The sequence below is a fragment of the Fringilla coelebs genome (genome assembly GCF_963513975.1).
Source record: "Fringilla coelebs genome assembly, chromosome: 3".
Taxonomy (NCBI): Eukaryota; Metazoa; Chordata; class Aves; order Passeriformes; family Fringillidae; genus Fringilla; species Fringilla coelebs.
In genome coordinates this window covers 78276064-78298070 of record NC_140030.1, presented here as the reverse complement: position 1 = coordinate 78298070, position 22007 = coordinate 78276064, and the positions used below count along the sequence as shown (strand labels likewise).

At 38.6% G+C, this 22007-nt stretch overlaps 1 protein-coding gene across 2 annotated transcripts in view; it reads left to right on the top strand.

Annotated features, from left to right (window-relative positions):
• LTBP1 (latent transforming growth factor beta binding protein 1) overlaps nucleotides 1–22007 on the top strand; it is a gene marked incomplete at its 5' end in the record, with an annotated part of 186771 nt that overhangs the window by 124522 nt on the left and 40242 nt on the right. Inside the window, 9 exons of one of the 2 annotated variants that reach the window (XM_084202889.1) lie at nucleotides 575–673; nucleotides 2704–2829; nucleotides 3932–4057; nucleotides 4736–4858; nucleotides 7694–7813; nucleotides 11910–12032; nucleotides 14054–14176; nucleotides 18803–18925; nucleotides 21412–21537. In XM_084202889.1, the coding sequence (XP_084059015.1) occupies nucleotides 575–673; nucleotides 2704–2829; nucleotides 3932–4057; nucleotides 4736–4858; nucleotides 7694–7813; nucleotides 11910–12032; nucleotides 14054–14176; nucleotides 18803–18925; nucleotides 21412–21537 (1089 nt within the window). The remainder of the gene's footprint in view (nucleotides 1–574; nucleotides 674–2703; nucleotides 2830–3931; nucleotides 4058–4735; nucleotides 4859–7693; nucleotides 7814–11909; nucleotides 12033–14053; nucleotides 14177–18802; nucleotides 18926–21411; nucleotides 21538–22007) is intronic. The other variant, XM_084202890.1, reaches the window with a different exon arrangement.

Sequence of the window (22007 nt, the reverse complement as noted above, 5' to 3'; positions counted from 1 at the left end):
TTATTTTATCTTTTCTTTCAGTATGAGACAGTGCTTACAGTTCTTAAAAGAATGGGAAAGTAGCAATTCTAACAGAGGTTAATGAAAAAATGATTGGAGCTTCAAAAGCAATTTCTCCATGATCAAAAAAAATCATGGAAGCAAAAGTGGGAGGAATTGAGAGGTTTGCATTGGCTTGGTGACTTGTTTAGGAGATAAAGACATATTTTAAGAAGTAGTGGTATCCTGGATTATGTGCATGAGAATTTTAATGTCAGAAGAGGTGAAGCCTTGTACTCCTTTCAAGAGGAAACTATGCTTATGTGGCTTTTACAGATAAATGCATAATTTTTGCTCCAAAAGTTTTACAACTGTGTTTGCTTTCCTTAGCACCTCAGTGGCTTTTTTTCACAAGCAGTAGAAAGATGAAAACCCCAATTACTCAGGTTTTTTCCTACTGTAGGTCAAAGCAGAATAAACAAAAACCTCCATAGTGCCTAGCTTATTCATGTGTGAATTCTTTAAGGGTTGTGGGTTTTGAATGCTTTAAGGTGGGTTTTCTGGATGTGATTGATTTCCATTCCATGTCACACAGTAGTGATTGAGAAAACATCCCCTCCTTTGCCTGTTGAAGTTGCTCCTGAAGTCTCTACTTCAAGTGCAAGTCAAGTTATTGCACCTACTCAAGTTACAGGTATTGTACCTCTCGTTTAGAACTGCAATAAATTAAGAAATGTCTGAGTTCCTGACACTATTGTTCTGTGCTGTTGCTGAATTACCATAGTGGAGAGAACAAGGTTGTAGAACAGAAGGAATATTCTGGAGAAAGTGCAGAACAGTGCAACAATGAGGCTCCTACTATTGAGTGCCAGGACAGGTCCTTCCAGGATGTACCTGCCATTTTTGAGTCCACAAGTAAAGGACAGAAGATAAAATTAATAATTCACCTCAGATTCAGTTCTGGACTTTCTCTGCAGATCTGCAAGGCAAGTCCAGAACTGAATACTTCTTGAATACAGGTCAGGTTGTTAGACAGTCTACATGTGTTTTCATGAAGTATACATGATGATGTTCATTGAGGGGTGTAGAGTTCTAGGGATGTAGATCAGAATGTTCTACAAAAAGCAGGTGAGACATTACTGTAAGATCTATTTTGAAATGTTCTTTTGATGTTTGTGCTTCATCCTTTTTTGATGTATTAGAGTTGACTCATCATGTGTCGAGAAGTGAAAATAACTGAAATGCAAGTAATGCACCTGCCATAGCTGAAATCTGTCTAAATGACAGCTGTGTCAAAAAGACATCAAAATTTCTTTTGGTATACATTTAGAACCAAAAGAAACCAAAAGATGAATGTACCATATTTGTATGCATGAGTATTACAGTTCTCATTGGTTAGAATGAACCAAAATGAACACAGGCTTTGAAGTGATTGCAATATCCTGGTAAATTCTGTAAGATGCATTCTTGTATGTTGTAGAGATATTTAGGCCTACAAAGAGGTACTACTTATACTGGTTTCCATTCAGAGGGAGAAATTTCACATTTTTAATAAAAAATGAGCTCTTCAAAATGGCTTTCCTTCATGCAGGAATGGATTTTTGAGTTGATGCAATGCACACAAGGTCTAAATCACCCAGTTGTTTGTACAATTCTGTCTGCAGTTAAATCCTCCTGAATGTAATGTAAGAGTAGAGAAAGTATCCTGTCTGTCTGTAAACATTCAACTGCTGCCTTCAGTTTGCTGTAATTACAGTTTATCAATCCCATACAAAGGTTAAAATAGTTGAGATCATCAAACCAGAACTTGGAAGTCAGATCTTCTGTGACTGTGCCCCTTCTGCCAGCCAGCTCCCAGCTTCTTTACAAGGAGAGAAAGTTACCTTGCTGGGAGTTCACATCAGTTAGTAAAAAGAAAATGGTAATTTTCCATGTTCTGTTTTTTATTTCCTCAGGAAAATTAGTAGAACTAGAAATTGCTGTGTGCTATAAATCAATATGTTGTTCAGACATAATAAAGGAAAAGCGCAGTAAAATTTGTAGGACAAAATCCTAAACAGGATGTAAAAAACTGAATGCAGTTCAAGCTGACTTTTTGAGTGCCTTATTTCTGTACTTTAAAATTTAGTTAAATTTAAATGTGACCTGTTTCTAAATAGTATAGATAAACAATTCTTCTTTACAGTTAATTCCTTCTTTTTCAGGAATTTCAATTCCATACTGCAATATAACCTTAGTTTGTTCCAACTGAAGACAGTTGTTAGTATTTTCTGCAGTAACACATATACTTCAGGAATTTTTAAAACTACTGTTAGGATTTAGTATCCAATGCTGCCCATATCTGAATCACCTAATCTTACAAAATACATGCAAACCATTAGTAGATGAGTATTCTGTGAATCAGGATACTCACTGTAATCAGAAACTCACTGCAGTTATTTTCTTAATGTGCAGTTCAAAGATTGAGGCATAGATTTTTTTTTATTTTATCTTTATTTTACTTTAAATTTTATGTGCTGATTTATAGGTCTTGAGTGGGACATAAGATTATGTCACTAGGAAGAGTGCAGATGGTTTCTAGATTCTTCCAGATAAGAGAAATTCAGGAGTTGCAGACTTGATTTACAGTTGTTTTCATGCCTGAGCTTTCAACTTGGATTACAGAGTATTGTGCACTTACTGAACTATGTAAGTTTAACATTAGATTTCTCTTTGTGTGCTTAGAAATCAACGAATGTACAGTTAATCCTGATATCTGTGGAGCAGGACACTGTGTAAATTTGCCTGTGGGATACACTTGCATCTGCTACAAGGGATATAAACTCAATGATCAGCAGACGAAGTGCATTGGTATGAAGTGATGCTTTCAAAAATCTGAAATAACCATGCTATAAAATGCTTGAAATGAAGAATGGGGTTGGGGAAATCTCTACAGAGCAGTCAGATGTTCTTTCCTCTGTTGAATGCTTCCAAACTACAAGGCATTTTTTTCTATACCACATAAAATCTGTAAGGTAGTCTCTAATACAGCCTTTCAGCTGCTCTGAAATGAGTGTGAATTTAATGAAATGGAATGAAAACATCTCCCATTGTGTATTAGGTACCTAAAAGTCAGACTTCTAGGAAGAAATGCACTTCTTTTTGGAAAAAGAATGAATTTGTGCCTGTTTCTCACAGTGATTCACCCAGCTACCAGCTCTGCAGGCAGACTAAGTCCAGGCATTTTGTTAGGTCATTCCTTTCAGCCTGCTGCTGAAAAGAGAAAGTATATCATAAACAACCCAGAAGCACAGTGAGAAATCTGCAAAGTAAGGTCTCCATCCCCTTTTAAGCTAGTAAATTCTAGATGATGATTCTCTGATGAACATAAGGCAGAGCACAAAGGGGTCCTACATGAGCCGTTTCAGATTTGGAAGCAGCTGTGTTGGTATCTTTTCTTCATTCAGAGTATACTGGTTCCTCTGTAACTTGGATCAGAAAGGGTGTATTGTATCTACAGATTATATGCTGTAAAATGTTCATGCCACCAAAGCTCAGCAGCTTCATGCTGTAACAGATGCTGTCAGGTACAACTACGGTATTGAAAAAATAAATTATGCAACACAGCCAAATGGCAACTAGAATCTCTTTATTTCATCCAAATTCTATTAATTTTCCATGCTTGCAGCTTCTGTTCATGTTGCACACAGTGTAGTGATTTGTAGTGTAACCGTGTCACGTTCTTCAGGCCAATGCAATATTCTTACAGTCTAAGCCAGTAAGAACATTTTTCTCCAACCAAAAACTATTTAATGCATCTTTTTTTCATCTCCTAGAGAAAACATATATACCTTTTCCAATAGTTAAAATAATTACAAAATCAGTCTTTTCAAATGCATGGCATAGAATGCACAAGAAAGAATCACAACTGTATACATTATTCTATAGTCTTCTGTTTTTGTTTCTTTTACAGATGTTAATGAGTGTGATCAGGCACCACATCTCTGTTCCCTTGGACGCTGTGAAAATACAGAAGGAAGTTTCCTATGTATTTGCCAAGCTGGATTCATGGCCAGTGAAGATGGAACTGACTGCGTTGGTAATAACTAGTCTCCTTTATAGAAAATTAAAAAATCAAAATTAATCAAGAAGCGCAGCTAACCCTTCCAAAAGTCCCCTTTTCAACTCTTGTTTCCTCAATGTCAGCCGTCTGGTCTGATGTCTGGAAGTATATTTCACTGTCTCACACCAGGTGTTGTGGTGAGCAAGGCACCTGTTTAGCTGATATTCCTTTTCAGAATGTTTGTTTGTTGAAAAACAAGAATTTATTCAGTATATCATTGTTTAGGAAAACTACCAATTAGTAAAAACACCTGCTGTGTAAAATACAAATATTCAACACTCTTTCAATGAGTAGAAGCTGAAGCAAACCATATTTTTAAATACAGTTGCAAACAGCCACAGACTTCACAAAGCAACACAAGCAGCCTGAAGGGGCTGTGGTCTGCCTTAGGTTAGTGCTGGCTTGGGCACTGCATGCATGCAGCAACACATGTTGTGTTTGCAGCCATAGGGATGCTCCCAGGCCACCTTCTATACCCTGGCTGTTTCTCAGGCTCACTCTCTCTGATTACAAGCAGTGAGGGGGCTTGCAAACAGCTTCAAAAATCCAAACTTAGTACTTAGTGTTTAGTTAAAGCAGAGTTTTGAGGAGATGCAAGCATTCGATACTTTGATGGTGAAGCAGCTTCTCTGAACTTCTCTTTGTCATCTGCAGATTTTGATGAATGTTCAAGACCTCACATTTGTGGAGAAGGCTTTTGTATAAACACTCTTGGCTCCTACAGATGTGAATATTGTGATAGTGGATACCAAATGAACAGGAGAGGGGAATGTGAAGGTAGGTCTGGACTTTTCCCTAGTGGTGATGGTGGTTGACACTGATAACACTTCATTGCACTGCTCATGGATAGCACAGAATCAGTGCCAAACTGCTGCTGTTTGGAATGATCAACATTCCCTCCCATTCAAGGGAGGCTTTGCCCTGCAGCTTGAGCTGCAAAGGGACAAATCTCAGAGGGCCCAATCTTAAACAAGAAGCCTTTGTGAGTACTCCTCAATCTTTGTCATTACTTAGTCTGGAACTGCAGTTCAATTCCTGCTATTTGAATTTAAGATGCTGCAAAGGAGTTCCCCCACTGGGGGGACAGAACCATCTTGGAACAGCCATTTTATCATCTCTTGCCATGGAATCACTAACTTCACTGTTAGTCCTTACCTGCTTGCCAAGCTTTTGTTTAAAAAAAAAGAAATTAACTTTTCCTATATCATATCAGGTAGCAAATGATAAGTTGACTTTTTAATATCCATATCAAGCAGATATTTCATGTTGCAGGAGATCCTAGCACATCTGACTTTCAGAGCTTCACATTACTTTTTAGTGTGATATTTTGGTCTATTTTCCTGGTATTTTTTTCATTTTCAACTTGAATGGTGAACTAAAACCCCCAAGAAATCATTTAATTTTAAACATTTTTTCTTTTATGCTTTAGTCTAAGTTACATAGGATAGAATAAAATTGCTGACATCTTAGGTTGCCTGGAAAATAAGCAGCTTAAAGCTGCCATGGATATATTTGCTGCTCTGAGCAATGCTAAAAGAGTCTCATTCCAAATTTTTTTTTAAATTTATTTAAATGTTTCACAGACTCCACTCTTACAACTAGTCTTTGCAAATCTTCTCTGTGACTAGGGAATCTGTAATTCAATTAGGCTAGAAATCAGACTATTACACTACATCAAATTTGTTATTAACTTGTATTTTAAATAGTGTGGTTGTAGTCCTCTATAATTTAACTTAACAAAATGTAATTTCTGAAACCAAATTCTTTGTTGAAAGTTATTTAAGGTTGCTTAAGGGGAAAATGCTCCTACATTAATCCATCAAACCAAGGAAATGACACATTTGGGGAATCATTTCACTATGTCATCACTCTACTGACAGATTTCTAATTTCACAAAAAACTTCCTTCCACCCCCTCCACAGTTCAAAAACAAAGGCAGAAATCTTCCAAGCTGCACACAATACTCACAGTTCACTTGCACTTCCTCACCCCATTCTGCCTTCAAGCTGTCCTTGCACAAGCTCTGTCCCAGGCCTGGCCAGGGGAATGTAAGCAGTGCATATATGTTGTTGTAGATTCTGTTGTTTTTGTAAACAGTGCTCTAGTCATAGCTGAACATCATTGCATAGGATGAAGAATTCTTATAGAATCTTCTTGGGATTTTTTTTTTTTTAATCCTTTGCCACATTTAGACTTTATTTTGACTAAAAAATTCTGTACCAGGTACATCATTCGTTCTGAGAAGAAATTACAGCAGAAGTGTAATTTTCTTTGTTAATTAAGTAAAAGAAAACCAAACTCCCACAGCAGTTTAATGAGAAACTTTTTCAGGTTTGCATTGTAGCAGCTGAAGAAGCCTGTCGGTGTTTTTATGAGAAAGTATTCTAAGCTGGACAACTATGATTTTATGAAAAATTGTGATTTGCCTACATCCAGTGAGCTATTTGGAACTGGAATATTCAACTCTCTGAACCTTGGAGCATTGTCCAGTTAAATTATGAGTGTTGGGAGCTCCTTGAGTTCTGTGAGCTTGTTCTCAAAATGAGGAGTGAACTCCCTCCCTATGATCTGTGCTCAGGTAGCTGTCCTTAATTGCAGAAGACAAAACTGCTAGGCCCGTGGCAGGAAAAGGATGGAAGCTTAGGAAGCTGAGTTTAGAGGTGACTGACAGTTTAATTAGTTCTGTGCACTGCATGAAGGAAGTATTTAATGGGAAAGATTATTATTATTGTGTAATTAAATACCATATTATAAAATGATCTCACACATGCGAGCAGACTGCAAGGGGGCTGCCTACACAGTTGTAATTCCAGAATCTTCTGATCATTGGTCACTTAACAGCAACTTGTCTTTGAATGTTGTTTTTTGTGTGCACTGTCCTCTAGACTGCCTCTGTTGGATGTCTGGGTTTCCTTGTGGCAAGATAAGAAGTTGTTCTTACTCAGAGCCTGAACATGAGTTCCATGACTCTTTCAGGACCTATCTCTTGTCATGGGCAGTCTAGGACCTTGCCTGGTGCAGACAGTCCCTCTCTCACCCTAAACATTGCCAGCCTCAGTGATGTGGCTTGTGCCTTCTTTCAGACAAAATTAACTCCTTACTCCATGTAAACCTCTTTGATTCTCATTCACACAATTATGTTTTTAGTCCCAATAGCACTTGCATGCTGAGTAACTCTACAGCATTGGAGAATACCAAATTGTGCTTTGCTTTTGGAAGCCAGAGTTACAATTTTACTGTTGTTCCAATGAGCTTCCAAAGTCTTTCCATAGAAACAATCTCAGGCACTTCAGTATGATAAAAGAGTAACATAAGGAAAGTTATTTTTACCTGTGGTGGCCAGAAATCTGATATGCTGTATGTTCTGGAAGACCTACCAAAGAGTTTTAATATAACAGAGAATTGAGATTTAGTTGCATTATTATGAGCTACTCTATTTCTGAGATGCCCCTTTGGTGGTACAAATCTGCATGAACTCGTTCTTTCCTGATAAATTATGCAACTCTTTAAATGCTTTAGTATCTCAGGAGGAGAGTCAGATAATAACCAGATTATTGTTCAGTGTTCTGCTATGACTTTGACCAGTATTTCCTTTTATCTTCTCCTTTGAAGACGTCGATGAATGCCTGACTCCAACGACCTGTCCAGATGCGCAGTGCCTTAATGCTCCTGGCTCTTACCAGTGCATTCCTTGCAGAGTGGGGTTCAGAGGCTGGAATGGACAGTGCCACGGTATGTTCAGTGCTCTTTGTCTCTCTGGTTGTAGTTCTTGTTCTGAGGGGCTGTGCTTCATATTCCAACAGTGTTACAACCTGATGACAGCACTGTGCCCTGGGTCCCCATTTCATTCAAGAATAACTGAAAATATGAGATTTTTGAAATTGCTTTATGCTCTCAGACACAGTACGTAAGAGGAAGTCTTGTTTTACTGTAGATAAATCTTGGTTTACTGTAGATAAATCTAGACTACAAATGATATAATTACAAACCAAAATTCTTAAAATAGGAAATATGGAACAGAAAGGGAATGTATTGTCAGTGAAATACTAGTAGGCTGTTGTTTGGAAATGGAAAGACAAGTGAGTTCTGATACATCAGTGCAACTCAGGTTTTTCAGTGGAATATGAGAGTTTGCTCACAGAGCATGTTAATTAAACTCTTTAATTATCTGTACTTCTAGCAAAACATTAGCATATCTTAAAGCCCCTTGGCTGACTTTAGGTTAGGGGTTTAGGACAGATTTCACACATTCTACTTTTGTTGATTTGTTTCTAAATGCTGGATTTTATTTTTTTTTTTTCTTCAAAATCAGTTTTGACTATTTGAAATAGAGGTGAGAAAGAGCAAATTAATCCATTGTGCAAAGGGAAATAATCTTTTTGCAGTTTTGAGTGCCACTTTTTGGGACACTACCAGAAACTTAAACTTAGCATCAGTTGTGAAGGACCTGCTATCCGTTGCGAATATTCCTGCCCACTCCATGTAACACATGCCCTACAATTTGTGATTGTTGGAATAACCATGTTGCCTAAACAGGTGTACAATAACCTGCACAGAGGGTGTTTGCATTGCCATTGTTGGGCAGATTGTCAGTGTTCTTCCATGGCTCATTTTGTAATGGCTCCCAGTGCTGTGGTTCGCTTCAGTTCACAAAGCAGTCTCAGAGCAGTGATTGCTTGAAGCAGCTCTGGGATCTGCTGTGCTCCAGCTGCAGGTGTGGTGCTGATCTCTGGATCAAGATTTGAGCCAAATTGCAGTGAGCCAATGGTGTGGCTGTCAGAACCTCACCACCAATTTTGCTGTGCAGATCACACCGCTTTCAACTCCCCTATTTTCTGAAGAAGTCATACTGTCTGAACAAATCTGCCATGTCATAGCTGCATATTTGGTCTTGTCATTTTACTTACTGTGGAGGAATGTATTTCTCAGGTAATTTCATAGATTTTACAAGCTACAAAATGTTTACAACAAATAAATGGGTTACTTTGTGCACTAATTAGTCTGCATTGATCTTTGCTTCATTCCTGCCCACCTGCCTGCATTCCTGGTGCCCTGGCAAAGAACGTGGCATATGTACTCTGTTAGAGTGCTTTTACTTAGCTCTATTTTTTTTTTCTTTTTGCAAAAATGTTGGCCTCATTTTGCCTTCTTTCCCAATATCAATCTTTATTTCTGTACCTATTTATGAAAATAGCCTGGTTGAAAATTCTCTGACAAAACTTTCAGTTGTTTCATTCTTGCTAACCAGGTTAGTAGGAGGGAAATGAGAGAAGTCAGTTCTTTGCTCAGAACTAAGTCATGTAAGGAATATGTCTTAGTTTAAAGTGATAATTTTTTTCCTTGTATTACTGCATGTAGCTTCCCTTTTTTCCTTTGTTTTATGAAATGTTCTAAGCCTAGACATTCTTACTCACTTCATTAGTGATGTGATCAGTCTGTTTTTTGTTTATCCTAGGCTTACATCATGTTGGAAATGTGCCATACATATTTTAGAAAATGTAATGCAGACAATTTTTCTTATATCTGTAGTTCTGCAATATGGCACCATTTAAATACACCAAAAAGGAAAATATTTCCCATTATCTGTGAAGAGTATTTAAATCCATTGTTCCATAAATTCATTTGTTTCTCCTGTTAGTTTAGATCAGTTGTAGCTCTTCTGTTTTTCCACAGTGCTGTTTTCAGTATTTTTTTGTCTCACTTCATTCCTCTGCCTGCACTTTATGTCATAGAAAATCTAGTGTAGCAATCCTACAGATAGGTCTTTGATGCCATTTATATTGTAATCTTGAAGGATTTAAAGGCAGGAACATAGCCACTTCTGTTGCATTAAGCAAAGTCAAACAGTTCACTTCAAACTTGGGTAGACTACATTTAACTGGAGTTTAGGTGGGAATGTTCAATGTGTGTTGGAAGAAATGGAAAAGGACACTTGCACAGCCTGACACCTCATTGTCTTGAAATTGTCACTGTCCCAGGTCCCTCAGTGCATTTGTGTTGTACAGGGACTATTTGAAATAATTAATTGGTTTTTAAGTTTACTTTCAACCACTGATTCATTTTTATTCCATTTTTCTCTCTGCACATTTTCACATTCAAATAAAGTCAGATATCATGATGTATCTAGAGCACACTTTGGTGTATTGATGAACAAATTTAAAAAATAGGTTGAAACTTTGTAGATAACTTCATCCTTGTGGTTATCACTGTGGTGGATTTTGAAGCTGCGTGGTTTAACTATCAATATTCAAATTGTACAGTTTTAAGGATTCCGTTAGAAGATACCAAAATTAATACAAGGTAACCAGAGCTAATCCAAATACCTCTAGCCCTACTGTAGGGAGCACCAACAGAATCAGTTATGACTCTGGATTTCATCTCAGAAAATTTAAGTTCTGTTCCTGGCTTTTCTGTTGACTTTATGTGGAAGTCTCTTTATCTTTGAATCCCATCCAAAAATCAGAAACGGTATTCCAGGTTTCTTTGTCAAGCAGCTTGGAGATGAAAGTGAATGTGTAAGAAGCAGTTTTGTTGTTCAGTTGGAAATTTGTGTGCTTGAATTGGGTTCTCTGTGTTTGAACAGATTCTTCAGTTAGAGCGTTGGTCATGTACATTGAAAGCGAAGATTGTGTTTTGTAGAGCAAGCACATTTGCAACACTAGTGAGTGGGAGATAAGCCTTGGAGAAAGCAATGAGGAGTAGCACCTGCTGAATGCCATAGCACAGCACCTGTGGATCTGTGCTGTCCTCTCTCCAAGGGTGTCACTCCTTCTGCTTGGCCAGGCTGCAGCAGGACATCTTATTTACAGAGCCAGAGGCTCAAGGGAGGAACTGAGAGTTGCAGGTCACTGGGAGTGTGGATGATAATGGTGATTTTGTCTGGGGGAAAGATGGACTTTGTCAAAGGCAGGTGGTTGCAAAGAGCCATGCCTCTAAATACATGTGAGGAAAATAGTTACTGCATGTATTCACAATAGCTAATAAGGGTTCTGATGATGATTTAAAGACTTCGGATCTTCCAGCTCTCCCTGTGCTACCGCTGTCTAAATTGCTCAAGTGCCTCAAATAATTAGCACTTCTTTATGCTGATGGGTTTTGTGTGCTTTGTGGTAGCAAAAGACAGGATAATTGGGAGTAATATGATTTCTGGCACGTAAAAACAAACAAAGGGTAGTTCTTTTCCTGCATCAGTGAAGCTAAAAAAATACAGCATTTTCCTGTAAAACAAGGACATACTCTGACTACTGCAACCCCGAAAGAAAGAAATAAAATTTGAAAACTAATTTTTTTTTTTCTGTGAAAACCACTTCTAGAAGAAAGCGAGTAATTGTTATTTTAGAATATAGAATTAATTCTGGCTGGATTTATAGTAAAATATGTTTCTTATTTTATTTTTGTGTTTGCTTTTTGCTTTGTTGATTTATACAAATTTCATTCAGAAGGACTTCTTGAAAATTGCTGTTAAGTAGCAACACAGAAATTTTCAGGTTGGCTAAAGAAAGTGGCCCATCTAATTAATACCTTTCAGAGAAGGATGAAAGAAGGTGTCTGTGGGATAGCTTATAGGAAATAAAAGCTGCTTTCAGATCCTTCTAAAGAAAGGATGGTTTGTGACTAGGAGGAGAGATTTTGCATAATCCAGTTAAGTTTCTTGATGAGTATGTAGAATAGCCTTACAAAGGGACCTGCATGAAGTGCTAAAATCACATTGAAATAAGTTCTTCAGGAATAATACTCATGCTTATGATGTAATTTGAATATATTCCCAAGCTCAGCTGAAAGGTGATTGTACTCCAGTTAATTTCTTGCACTTCCTTTCTCTTCACAGATATAAATGAATGTCAGTATGGCAATCACTGTACAAATGGACGTTGTGAAAATACAGAAGGATCCTTCAGGTGTTTTTGTGCCCAGGGTTTCAAACTCTCTGCATCAAAGGATCAGTGTGAAGGTAAGAAAGAATATTATTAAAATTCGTAAGGTTGCATTTACCTTTTAGATAATATTTTTTCTTTATTTTTTTTAATCTTGCTTTTAAATGTATAACACTGATGTTAGAAACACGGAAATGTAAGAATGTGTATTTCCATTTTATGGTTTCTATGATCACATTGTAGATCTTGACATGTGTTACAAAGCCAGTCAAGATCATGTAGTAATATTTATATTGCTAAACTGGAATTTTTGCAAAATCCGTGGCATATCTGGCATTTCAGAGGTTTAAGAACAGTGGCTTTTGCTTTTCTATCTTTTTTTTTACTACCATGTGGGTGAGTGAAATCAAAAATCCTAGGCTGCTCCCCTTTGGAGCCCAGCAGTGTCTGTTACCTGAGCAGTTACCCCTGCCTGCTCTGGTGTCTCTGTATTTCCAGTAGTACACAGAGAGAGAGAGCTTGGTGGTGTATTTCTAGGAACAGTTCCTGTGCCTCCAAAATGTCAGTTTCCACATTTCTTACACATCTAAAATTCCCAGGACTGCTCCAGTGGGACAAAATTAGGTCTGAAGTTAGAGTCAAGTAGTCTGAGGGACTAGAGCAAGTACAGGAGGTATGAATATTCCTCTCCTTTACTAGAGGGTACTTGAAACTTTTCCCTAATGGTGAAAATCTGGGACAGTGTCTCCAGGCTGTGGAAGTACACAGAAACCTACATGTTTCTTGTCAGATGTTGGATTTCCTTCTTTTTCCTTTCCCTCAGCCTTCCCTAAGTGTCTCTGTACAGCACCAAACACTTTCAGACTTCTGAGTGCTAAAAATAATACAGTAAAACTAAATGATCGTTCATATAGATTTGTCAGGAAGTTTGAAACAAAACATCAGTGTAAGTTAAGTGTCTTGAGTGAGTTAAATGTACTGTTCAGGACACGCAGCAGACTGATCTTGGGGAAAATATGTAGACAAAATTTGACTGCTTCCTCTGAGCCTTTCATGGAAAAGAGCCCTTGCCAAGCTGAGCTGGCATGTGCAGACTGTTCTTCTTAAAGTGCACCCTTCTAAGTAAGGACCCGTACACATGCCCAGCTGCTTCATGGAGCCTCCCAGATTTCAGTGATCCTTAAATTCTAAACTTCTGTGGTTGCAAGGAACCGTTACTTAGGAGGTCAGACTGTTCAGCCATAACACAGACCTGAAAAACCTCATTGAGTAACATTCTCCTGTTTGAATTGAAGTGTGTTTCCAGAAAGACATCCAGCTGTGCCAAAATGCTGGAAGTGACCAAGAACTCACCATGTCAATTTAAACACTGCTTCCTAATGAATATTTTACAAATAACAGAGGGAAAACAGGCTTCCTAGCTCAAACAAGGCATGTGCTATGTTCTGAATTCAAAGTGCCACTCGCCTTCAATACTTTGAGTTTTCAATAGGAAAATATAAGTTTGAGGTCCATATCCATCTGTTAGCTCAGGCTGACCCCAGCTTATGAGAACTGAAGCGCAGAGGGATTAGCAGTGTTGTGGAAGCTAAGAGACATTTCCCCACAGTCAGATGATTAATACTGCTAGAAGGCAAGAATTTCAAGGAGCCTTCACTTAATAGGGGATTAGCCTGTCAGTGTGCATCTGAAAACCACACCCTGTTAAAAGGTGGTGATCCTGCTGGAAAGTATTTTGTGGGTTTTGCTGATTCACTGGAGCGGCTGACTTGTTACCTCTGCCAGATATAACAGAAACAAAAGCAGCTCTCAGGCAGCATGTGTGTGTATTTGTGAGTCTGTGTGTACCCGACTGTGCATGAGGGATAAATTGACGTTACAGGAGAGAATGTTGAATACAGTCATCTCAAGGAAAACACGCACTCTGCAGTTTCATATAATTTTATGCATTACATTGTCTGTATTTAATAAATACAAAGAAGTTAAGCAGTACTGGATACTGATACTGTGCTTTGCTGTTTTGTTCAGACTCGGTCTTTGTACCATTTGATGAATAGTTGGTATTTTCAGAGGTGTAACAGTTTCACTGTCTCTGCAGATATTAACGAATGCCAGCAGCGATCAGTCTGTACGAATGGACGCTGCAGGAACACAGAAGGATCTTTCAGATGTATCTGTAGCCAAGGCTACTCATTGTCATCTACCGGAGATCAGTGTGAAGGTTAGAGACTTCAGCTACTGACTAATTTTATTCAATAAGATCTTGAGTATTTCAGCTATAGGAGTGAACTCTTTTAAGAGTGGAGTAGAAATATATGTTGCCTCTTTTTCTTTCTCTACCCTGCCAACTGTTCGTTCCCACCAACACAGCTGCATATTTAATGGATTCTTAGAAATAGTCCCTGTCATCTTTCCACATACAAAATGTTAAGACATGTGCTTCCAACAGTAGGACTGGAAGACCAGTTGATATTATTACTGAGAACAAGTCAGCCTTTCCAAACCTTGTTGTTTAAGTTCTGACACAGAGGCTCCGTATTACAAAACCTGCCAGTATATGCTATTTTCATGGGGACCTGCTAGTTAAAACTTCTTCTCCAGCTGGTTTTGGGAACCTGCAGCCAGCCACCACAATCACACATGTGCACTGGCAAGAGTGCACATGAAAGAAAAGTATTTAGTAGATGACAAGTTCCAGCAGGATCTACTGGAGCTCACAGCTTGTGCTGTCTCAAAATGCAATCTGAGCAATACTGAGCTTGCAAAAACAAAAGTAAGAAGTGAAATATATACAATATATGTAGCAAGAAATGCTGTGTTAAAGAAAAAAACCATTCTCTTATCTCTCAAGTAAAACAATTACTTGTCCAGTAATTGGCAAACTGCTGTTTTTTTTCTACTGAAGCATTTCAAAGCTGCTCCCTTTTCTCTGTTGTTGGCTACCATCTGATATGATACATCTGCTGCACTACTCATGGTCACCTTGAGAATGCAAGATTACTTACTAGCAAGCTCCAGGAAAGATTCTATCTCAACTGCTTTCTTATCTCACACTAGCAGGGAGAAGTAGCTCTTTGTTAAGGTGTCACTGTACATGGGCCATTAGCTCATTAAAGCTTTTTGGTCTCTGGTGTGCTTTCTGTGACTGTGATACCTTGCAAGATACAGCTTCTTACAGCATTCTACCAAATAGTGTTCTGCTGCTAGGTTATCCTCCACACAGCACTTGGAAGGCAGTCCTCACCTTCTCCCTCACAGCAATAGGTCAGGAATCCTCCTCTTCAAGGGATACAGGCAGAAGAGCAGTTCCCCCTGGACTAACCAAATGCTATTTTCTCAAGACAAACTTGTTACAGACTTCATCATAACTGATTATACTGGATTGTCCACATTCCGTGAGTGACAGCATCTCTTAAAGTTCTCATCAACAAAGAATAAGAATATCTTATAAAATCTCCTCAGCACACTGATACTCTTTGGTCCTATTTGGAGAATATGTTCGTGGAAGAACTTAACACAGTCTTCTCATCATTCATGCTGAGTACCAGCATCTCTTGCATCAGCTTCAAGAAATGTGGGTTGATGATGCAATGCACTAGAAATTTGCATCAAATAATTTTGCTCTCATCTGGCTTCAAGATCTTCATGAATTGCAGCAGATGTGGAGATACTCTGTCAAGAATCAAAGAGAAATGTGCTGCAATGGATCACAGGTCCTTCTGCCTCCCAAAGACAGAACAGATAATATGGTATTGTTTGTGACAACTGCTCATCTAACTTGTTCTGACTAGACTTCAGATGAAATTTCAAACTTCTCTTCAGACTGCTTTGGTGCATTTCAAACAGCCCAAGAAGTCATGGTGGCTGTTGCAGCTCTCCATCACCTGGCCTGTCACGACAGGTCCATACTCTTACTCTTTCTTGATCCTGCTCAAAGGCAGTTTTCAAGACAAAATAGTTTCAGACATTTTCAAGGCAAAAGAAGAGGGATTGTATCAAACAAGGAAAAAGAGTAAAACCATTCCCTTACCCCAGGATCTTTGTCTAATTTAAAAGTCTGCAACCAAATTTACAGCTTCTCCACCCAGGGACAGAATGGTTAATTTCAGTAGCCATGGTTTGTTTGCTGAAGACTTCTGTAAATATTGCAAGTCCTGCAAAAATAATTGATCTCTTGAAGGGGAAGAAGTTCTTTTGTGCTTTCATTATATCCCTTCAAAATTTTCTGAAGTACAGGATATTATAGACTGCTTTTTGCACCTTGGAAACTAAAGAGAAAATCATCTTAAGAAGACATCCAGTGTTTCTTCACGTAATGGTCTCTGATTATTTTTGGATCAGCCTATTTACCTCAATGTTTTATAACACTTCACAGAAAAAGCAGAAAAGAGATGACAAAAACTGTGAGCATAGCACAGCACAATTGTCTGAAAAGAACAAAGTGGTTCAAATTTTGTCCAGTTTCTCGAAGAGCCAGGTATGGACATTTGTCACATCAGAGGATGCCCAAAAAATGTGTGATGCTGTAAAACAAATGTGATTAGCAAAACACTTGCAAGAAATGTGTTTGTTTAATTAGGTTTTCTTCTGGTACAGACATTTTCTTAAAGATGTTGCATGCAAGAAGCATTTTGCTGCTTTGATCATTATAACTTGTGCAAACTTCTAGGGATATTGCAGAATTCAGCAGAATTATGCTGTGCTCATTTTCAGCTGTGCTTTTGCAACTCTCTGGCTGAAGTTTTTGTCTGGAAGCCCTTGTGCAGTGTTTTACTTGTGTAAGACTAAAAGTTATTTGCAAATAACTTGTATACATCGATGTATACAAGCATACCTGCAGCATGTCTTCAAGATACACACCCACATGTGTGTTTATCTTCTGCCTTAGTGTGTCATTCAGCAACTTGTTCTTGAGATGAAGTGACATTGGGACTTTCTGCTCACTGTTGCCCTGAATAAGGGGGAGCACGAAGTGTGAGGGCACGTGTGAGACCTTGTCTTAACCAAAAGGGAGTGGGAATATGCTCCAGCAGAACTTAGGTACAGACTGTACATTTCAAACAACCTCTGTTACTGCAAGAAAGTCTGAAGCATAAGTCTCTGGTGTTTTCCTAGAGCTTTCAGAGATTTTGCTAGCCAAAATGTTCAAGGCATGCATGTGTAAAGGCTGGTAAAAAGCATTGAATGCCTTAAGCATGAGTTACTGACTCTGATTTTTCTGGAGATTCTCATGCAGCACTCATAGGGTCTATGTAGAGTTGCATCAGAGAGAGGGAGGTTTGCATCCTATATGGAAGATAATGAATTTTTACTGAATTTGGCAGAAGACGCCTTCTTGTTGTGAGACTTGGCATTAACCTAGCACAAGGGAGTCATTAATTTTTCTCATGCTCCTAGTCAAAATTAATTGCTTTTTAAATAAGCCACAATTTATTTTGCAGTTGAAAATGGTTATAAAACATGTGGTTATCTAAAGGTCACAACTTTGTCAACATTAAGTGCAATTTTATCTTAAGAAAGCTATCCCTATTTCTTACTTTTTTAAAATAGATTAAATCCCAAGGAGACTTATATAGTGTGGGCTTCCAAAGATAAATGTAGAAATGAGGTCATGTCCTCTTTTTAATTACAATTGCTATCCATTCCTGCAGTACAGGAAAAAGTTACAATTCTAATCAGCTATAATCCAAACTTAAAAAAATCAGAATAATCAAAGGTACTGGGAAAAGTCTTTGATTACTGTTTTTCAAAGGAAGCTAACTACATTATCAAAGCAATAGACTGGGTAAATGATTAGGTAAGGCTCTGTGGAGGCTGAGGGAAATTGCTTATGAGACAGTATTTTTAATTCAACTCTCTCACTTTCTGTTTGCTTTTAAAACTTAGAGGCACAGGCACCAAATACCTTGTGATCTTTAGCTGCAGTGAAACCAAAACTGTATAATGTCACTGGAATGCCGGCACTTGCTGACTTAATCCTGTACCCACAGTAGCTGTACTCTGTTCCCTCCACTGGGCTGCCTTTAAGCCCTTTGAAAGACAATTGGAAGACTTTAGGTGGAGACAGTGCCAGTGTCCTGTTCTTGCAATATTTGATTATCTTGTCTCTAGTTTGTATCCTGTTTATCCCATGGATATGGAGACTCTTGGGCAGAGTGTACAGCCTGAGGCTTGATCCTGAACGTGGTGCATAGGAGCTGGGAAACAAGATCCTGTGTGCCTGGACTCTGGAGCTGGATTTATGGCTGGGGTGCAGCACTGTGCAAAAGCAGCCATTCAGCTGCATGACCCAGCTGCTGAAAGCCTGTGAAATTGGGGTGTTGCCTTTTGGGAGCTGCTGAGAAGCCCCCCATGAGCGCAGCAGTGCCCACGTGGCTGTGGTGGGAGCGGTCTCCCCAGGCACACCCGTCTGCTGTGACACACCAGCTCTGCTTGGGCTTGCCCACTCTCAGGGGGATGCCTGAGTCACATCACTTCCAGCTCAGGGATCTTTAAACATGTCCAAAGAAGACTATTTTAATTTGCTTTAGTAGGTATTTTTTGTCTGTCTTCTAAATGTGCAGTTGCTTGGATTTCTTGTTAACGGCATTACTGTTGTGATGTGCTTTTGTGAGAGATGCGGATGAGTCATGTTTGCTAGGAATAAATCACATACAAACTCAAATTTCAAAGCCCTCTAGAAATGTGAGAAGTTTGATGACACAATGAAAGGAAAATAACGAGAATCCTAAAGCAGAGTAAACTTGATTTCCATGTATGCGCACAGTTGCTTCAAGTTATGTTGAAACTATTAAAAGTTTCATCAGTTTTGACATCATCTAATAATTCAGTTGCCTTTTTATTTCAGATGTTGATGAATGCCTTCAAGACAGCAATGTTTGCCTAAGAGGAAGCTGCATAAATACTGAAGGGTCCTACAAATGCACTTGTCCGGATGGTTTCCAGCAGATAGCAAGTAGGGGATGTCAAGGTATGAAATAGGTGTAAAAAACTCTGGATCATTATTACAAATGTGCAGGTTTGTAAGTGTAACTTGTGATAGTCACAGACCATGCTAAGGAAAAGAAACTCATTTATAATTTCTTACTCTTCTTATTTTCTATTCTCATTCATTCTCCCCTCTCTGTAAATATATGCGGAGAAATTATTTCAAGAGGTGGAAGTCTCAGCCTTCCTATCTTGAAAGAGAATCTGTGTTAGAACTAACAGAGATGCAGTACTGCTTTTTTCCCAAATCCTGGAAACATTTATTTTGACAGAACATTCTATGTGTTGTGAATCAGAGCTGTAACAAGAGGAGCTGCACTGTTAGCATTAAGTCACATTAGATATTGCCTCTATAAAACACTGGCAGTGTTTGTGCAGGATGGGTGGGGATGAAGAGAATGTGTTATCTGAGACTGAGTCAGCATTGCCAAACCCAGGTTTTAGTTCTGAACAATCCTGTCTTCATGTTGGCACAACACCCAGGCATGCCTCATCACTTTTGCCCACCATTTTTGTGAGACAGAAACCGTGGTATTAGAGCTGGAAAGTGATAACATGTTCATGTTGTAAATGGCTGAAGGACCAGAACACTGGGCTCTGCTTTGGCTGCTCACTTATGCATGGTTTAGACTTGAGCTGAGAAACTGGATTCCAGCTCATCCACATTGAAGATCTTCTGCAACAAACACTAAATTTTCTGTAAAAGTTCTGAGTATTCTATGTGACTGCTTTCTAATTCAGAAAATTCTGCATTCAGCATACAGATGTGCTGTATTAGACCTTGCTTTAGCAGATAAAAGAGAATTGGCCACAAGCTCAAATCAATGGCAGCTTTGATACCCCGCTAATCTCTTCACTTTGCCATCTAAAGTAGTAGATATATGCCTCATATTTTAAATGAATAAATATAACAAAACTGAAAGCACTTATGAGCCAGCTAAGGGACAGACAGTGCAAACAGAGAGCTATTGAATTAAACTGGCAAATTTATCACAGAGTGCAGTGTCTGCAAGTTGAATCTGGACCAGACTAGAAGTTAGGGATATGCGTTTTGGTAAGGAGAAAGTTGGAAAGACTCCAAAACATGAGAAACTGCAGTTTGCTGTTTCAGAGGTATTATACTCAATTTCCCTAACACTGGTAATTTTGTTTTCCTGCCTTTTAATACATCGTTCTACCTTGTGTAAGCAGCTGGTTCAGTTTCCAGTATTTTTCTGGCAGTTTTAAGACAGCTAAATCTTGAGTACAGTATGAGAAGGTACAATCCTGTCCTTGTCATTGCTGATCTCCCACCATTCCCAACTTTCAGAGGGCTTTAGGAAGTAGTTGATGGTTTGCATTTGCTATGAATTAGGAGAAAGCTTTATACATGCAGGTGTTGTGTTCAGCACAGTGCACTTACTTCTCCTTAGGCACCTCATGCAGATACAACTTCCCTGAGCTGCCTGCCTCTTTGCTTTCCTCTTATGGCCATGATTTCAGAACACTGATTGGAAGGTTTACATGCAGGCTGGAATCAGTTTGTAGCTAGAGAAAATTCTTTAGTGGATGTCATGGTCTTGAGATGATGATATTGAAATCGTAATTTCTCTTGTATATCAAAATTGCTGGCTACTTTGGTACATTCTAGATGGCTGTAAGCAACAAAAAGTACAGTTAGAAAAGAGAAATTCTGGTGTTTGGAAAAGGGATGAATAAGCCTCATGGGTCAGTTTTGTTTGTAAATTTGTGTTCGGTTTCAGCATGGTACTGAATGCTTCTTAATGGATTTTTGTATAGCAAAAAGTACAAAAGGACAATTACAACATGAATGATAATTTATATGAAAGTGGTAGTACCTTAATGAAATAATAAAGTCCTTAAGTTCTGAGGGCAGATTCAGTTGCTAACATGAGACATCAGTCAAAAGGAAATACTTGTTTTTTCAGATTCACAAGTTTGAAAAATGCTTTCTAAGCTAAAAATAGAACCAAATAAAAGAGACTATTATAAGATCTTATATAGCAATCTTTTGGGATCATGACCACTTCCCATCAGCATAAAAGAGCATTTGGCTTTAAATTATGTAAAAACAACCTTCTGGGAAAGATGCAGCTCCAAGCCTGCTAATAACATGTGGCGTCAGATGCCCAGGTTGACCAGTGTGCAGCAGTGAGATGGGGTGAGAATACCTGTGACACAGGAGAAATGTGAGCTAGGGTGGTGCTTAGGCTGATTTCCCACACATCACTCTCTGCTCATCCTCATCACAGGGTGGTGTAGCAAGAGTATGATGCAGCAGAACATATTGACATCTATGCAGAGTTTAAGAAGGATCCCAGGAGATTTGGTTACTCTGGAAGATGAGCCGTTCACACAGCTATTTACATTGCCAGTGGAAATAGAATCTGCTTTTAAGATTAATTGAACTTCAGCTTAATATTAAGGCTGTGATGATTTGTAAAGCTCTAAATGTCTCTGTGCTTTCAGATATCAATGAATGTGAGAGATCTGACCTCTGTTCACCACATGGAGAGTGTCTAAACACGGATGGCTCCTACCAGTGCATATGTGAGCGGGGCTTTTCTGTGTCTGCAGATGGCAGAACGTGCGAAGGTGAGACAAGTTATAATAATTCATTCCCATTGATTTGCTGTTGTTAGGAGGGTGAGAAAAGTAGTCAGTCACTACTAACTCTAAAATCTGCCACTTAGGTTTCTGTGGGTAAGACACGTATGAATATTTAGGCTTATCTAATTTGAAGCTTAAGGGCATTATCAACAAGCCTGAGCTACCTGAATGTTCTCATTGCTGTGTGGAAGACAGCAGAACCTTGCTTGTCCAAACTTTTATTTAAAATACACAGATTAAACAACAGAATAGTAACTCCAGTGAGAAGTTGTAATGAAATCCAGTAGTTCTATTATAGAACTTCAGGCATTTTGAAAAGGCAGAAATGGAGTAAATAGCTATTGGAATAATATTGCAACACACTACAACAAATAGCAGTAATTAGATCTTTATAGAAACATCAACCAGGAGCCTGGGATTTAGGGTAACTTTGTTTTTTGTGTTGCTATGTCATG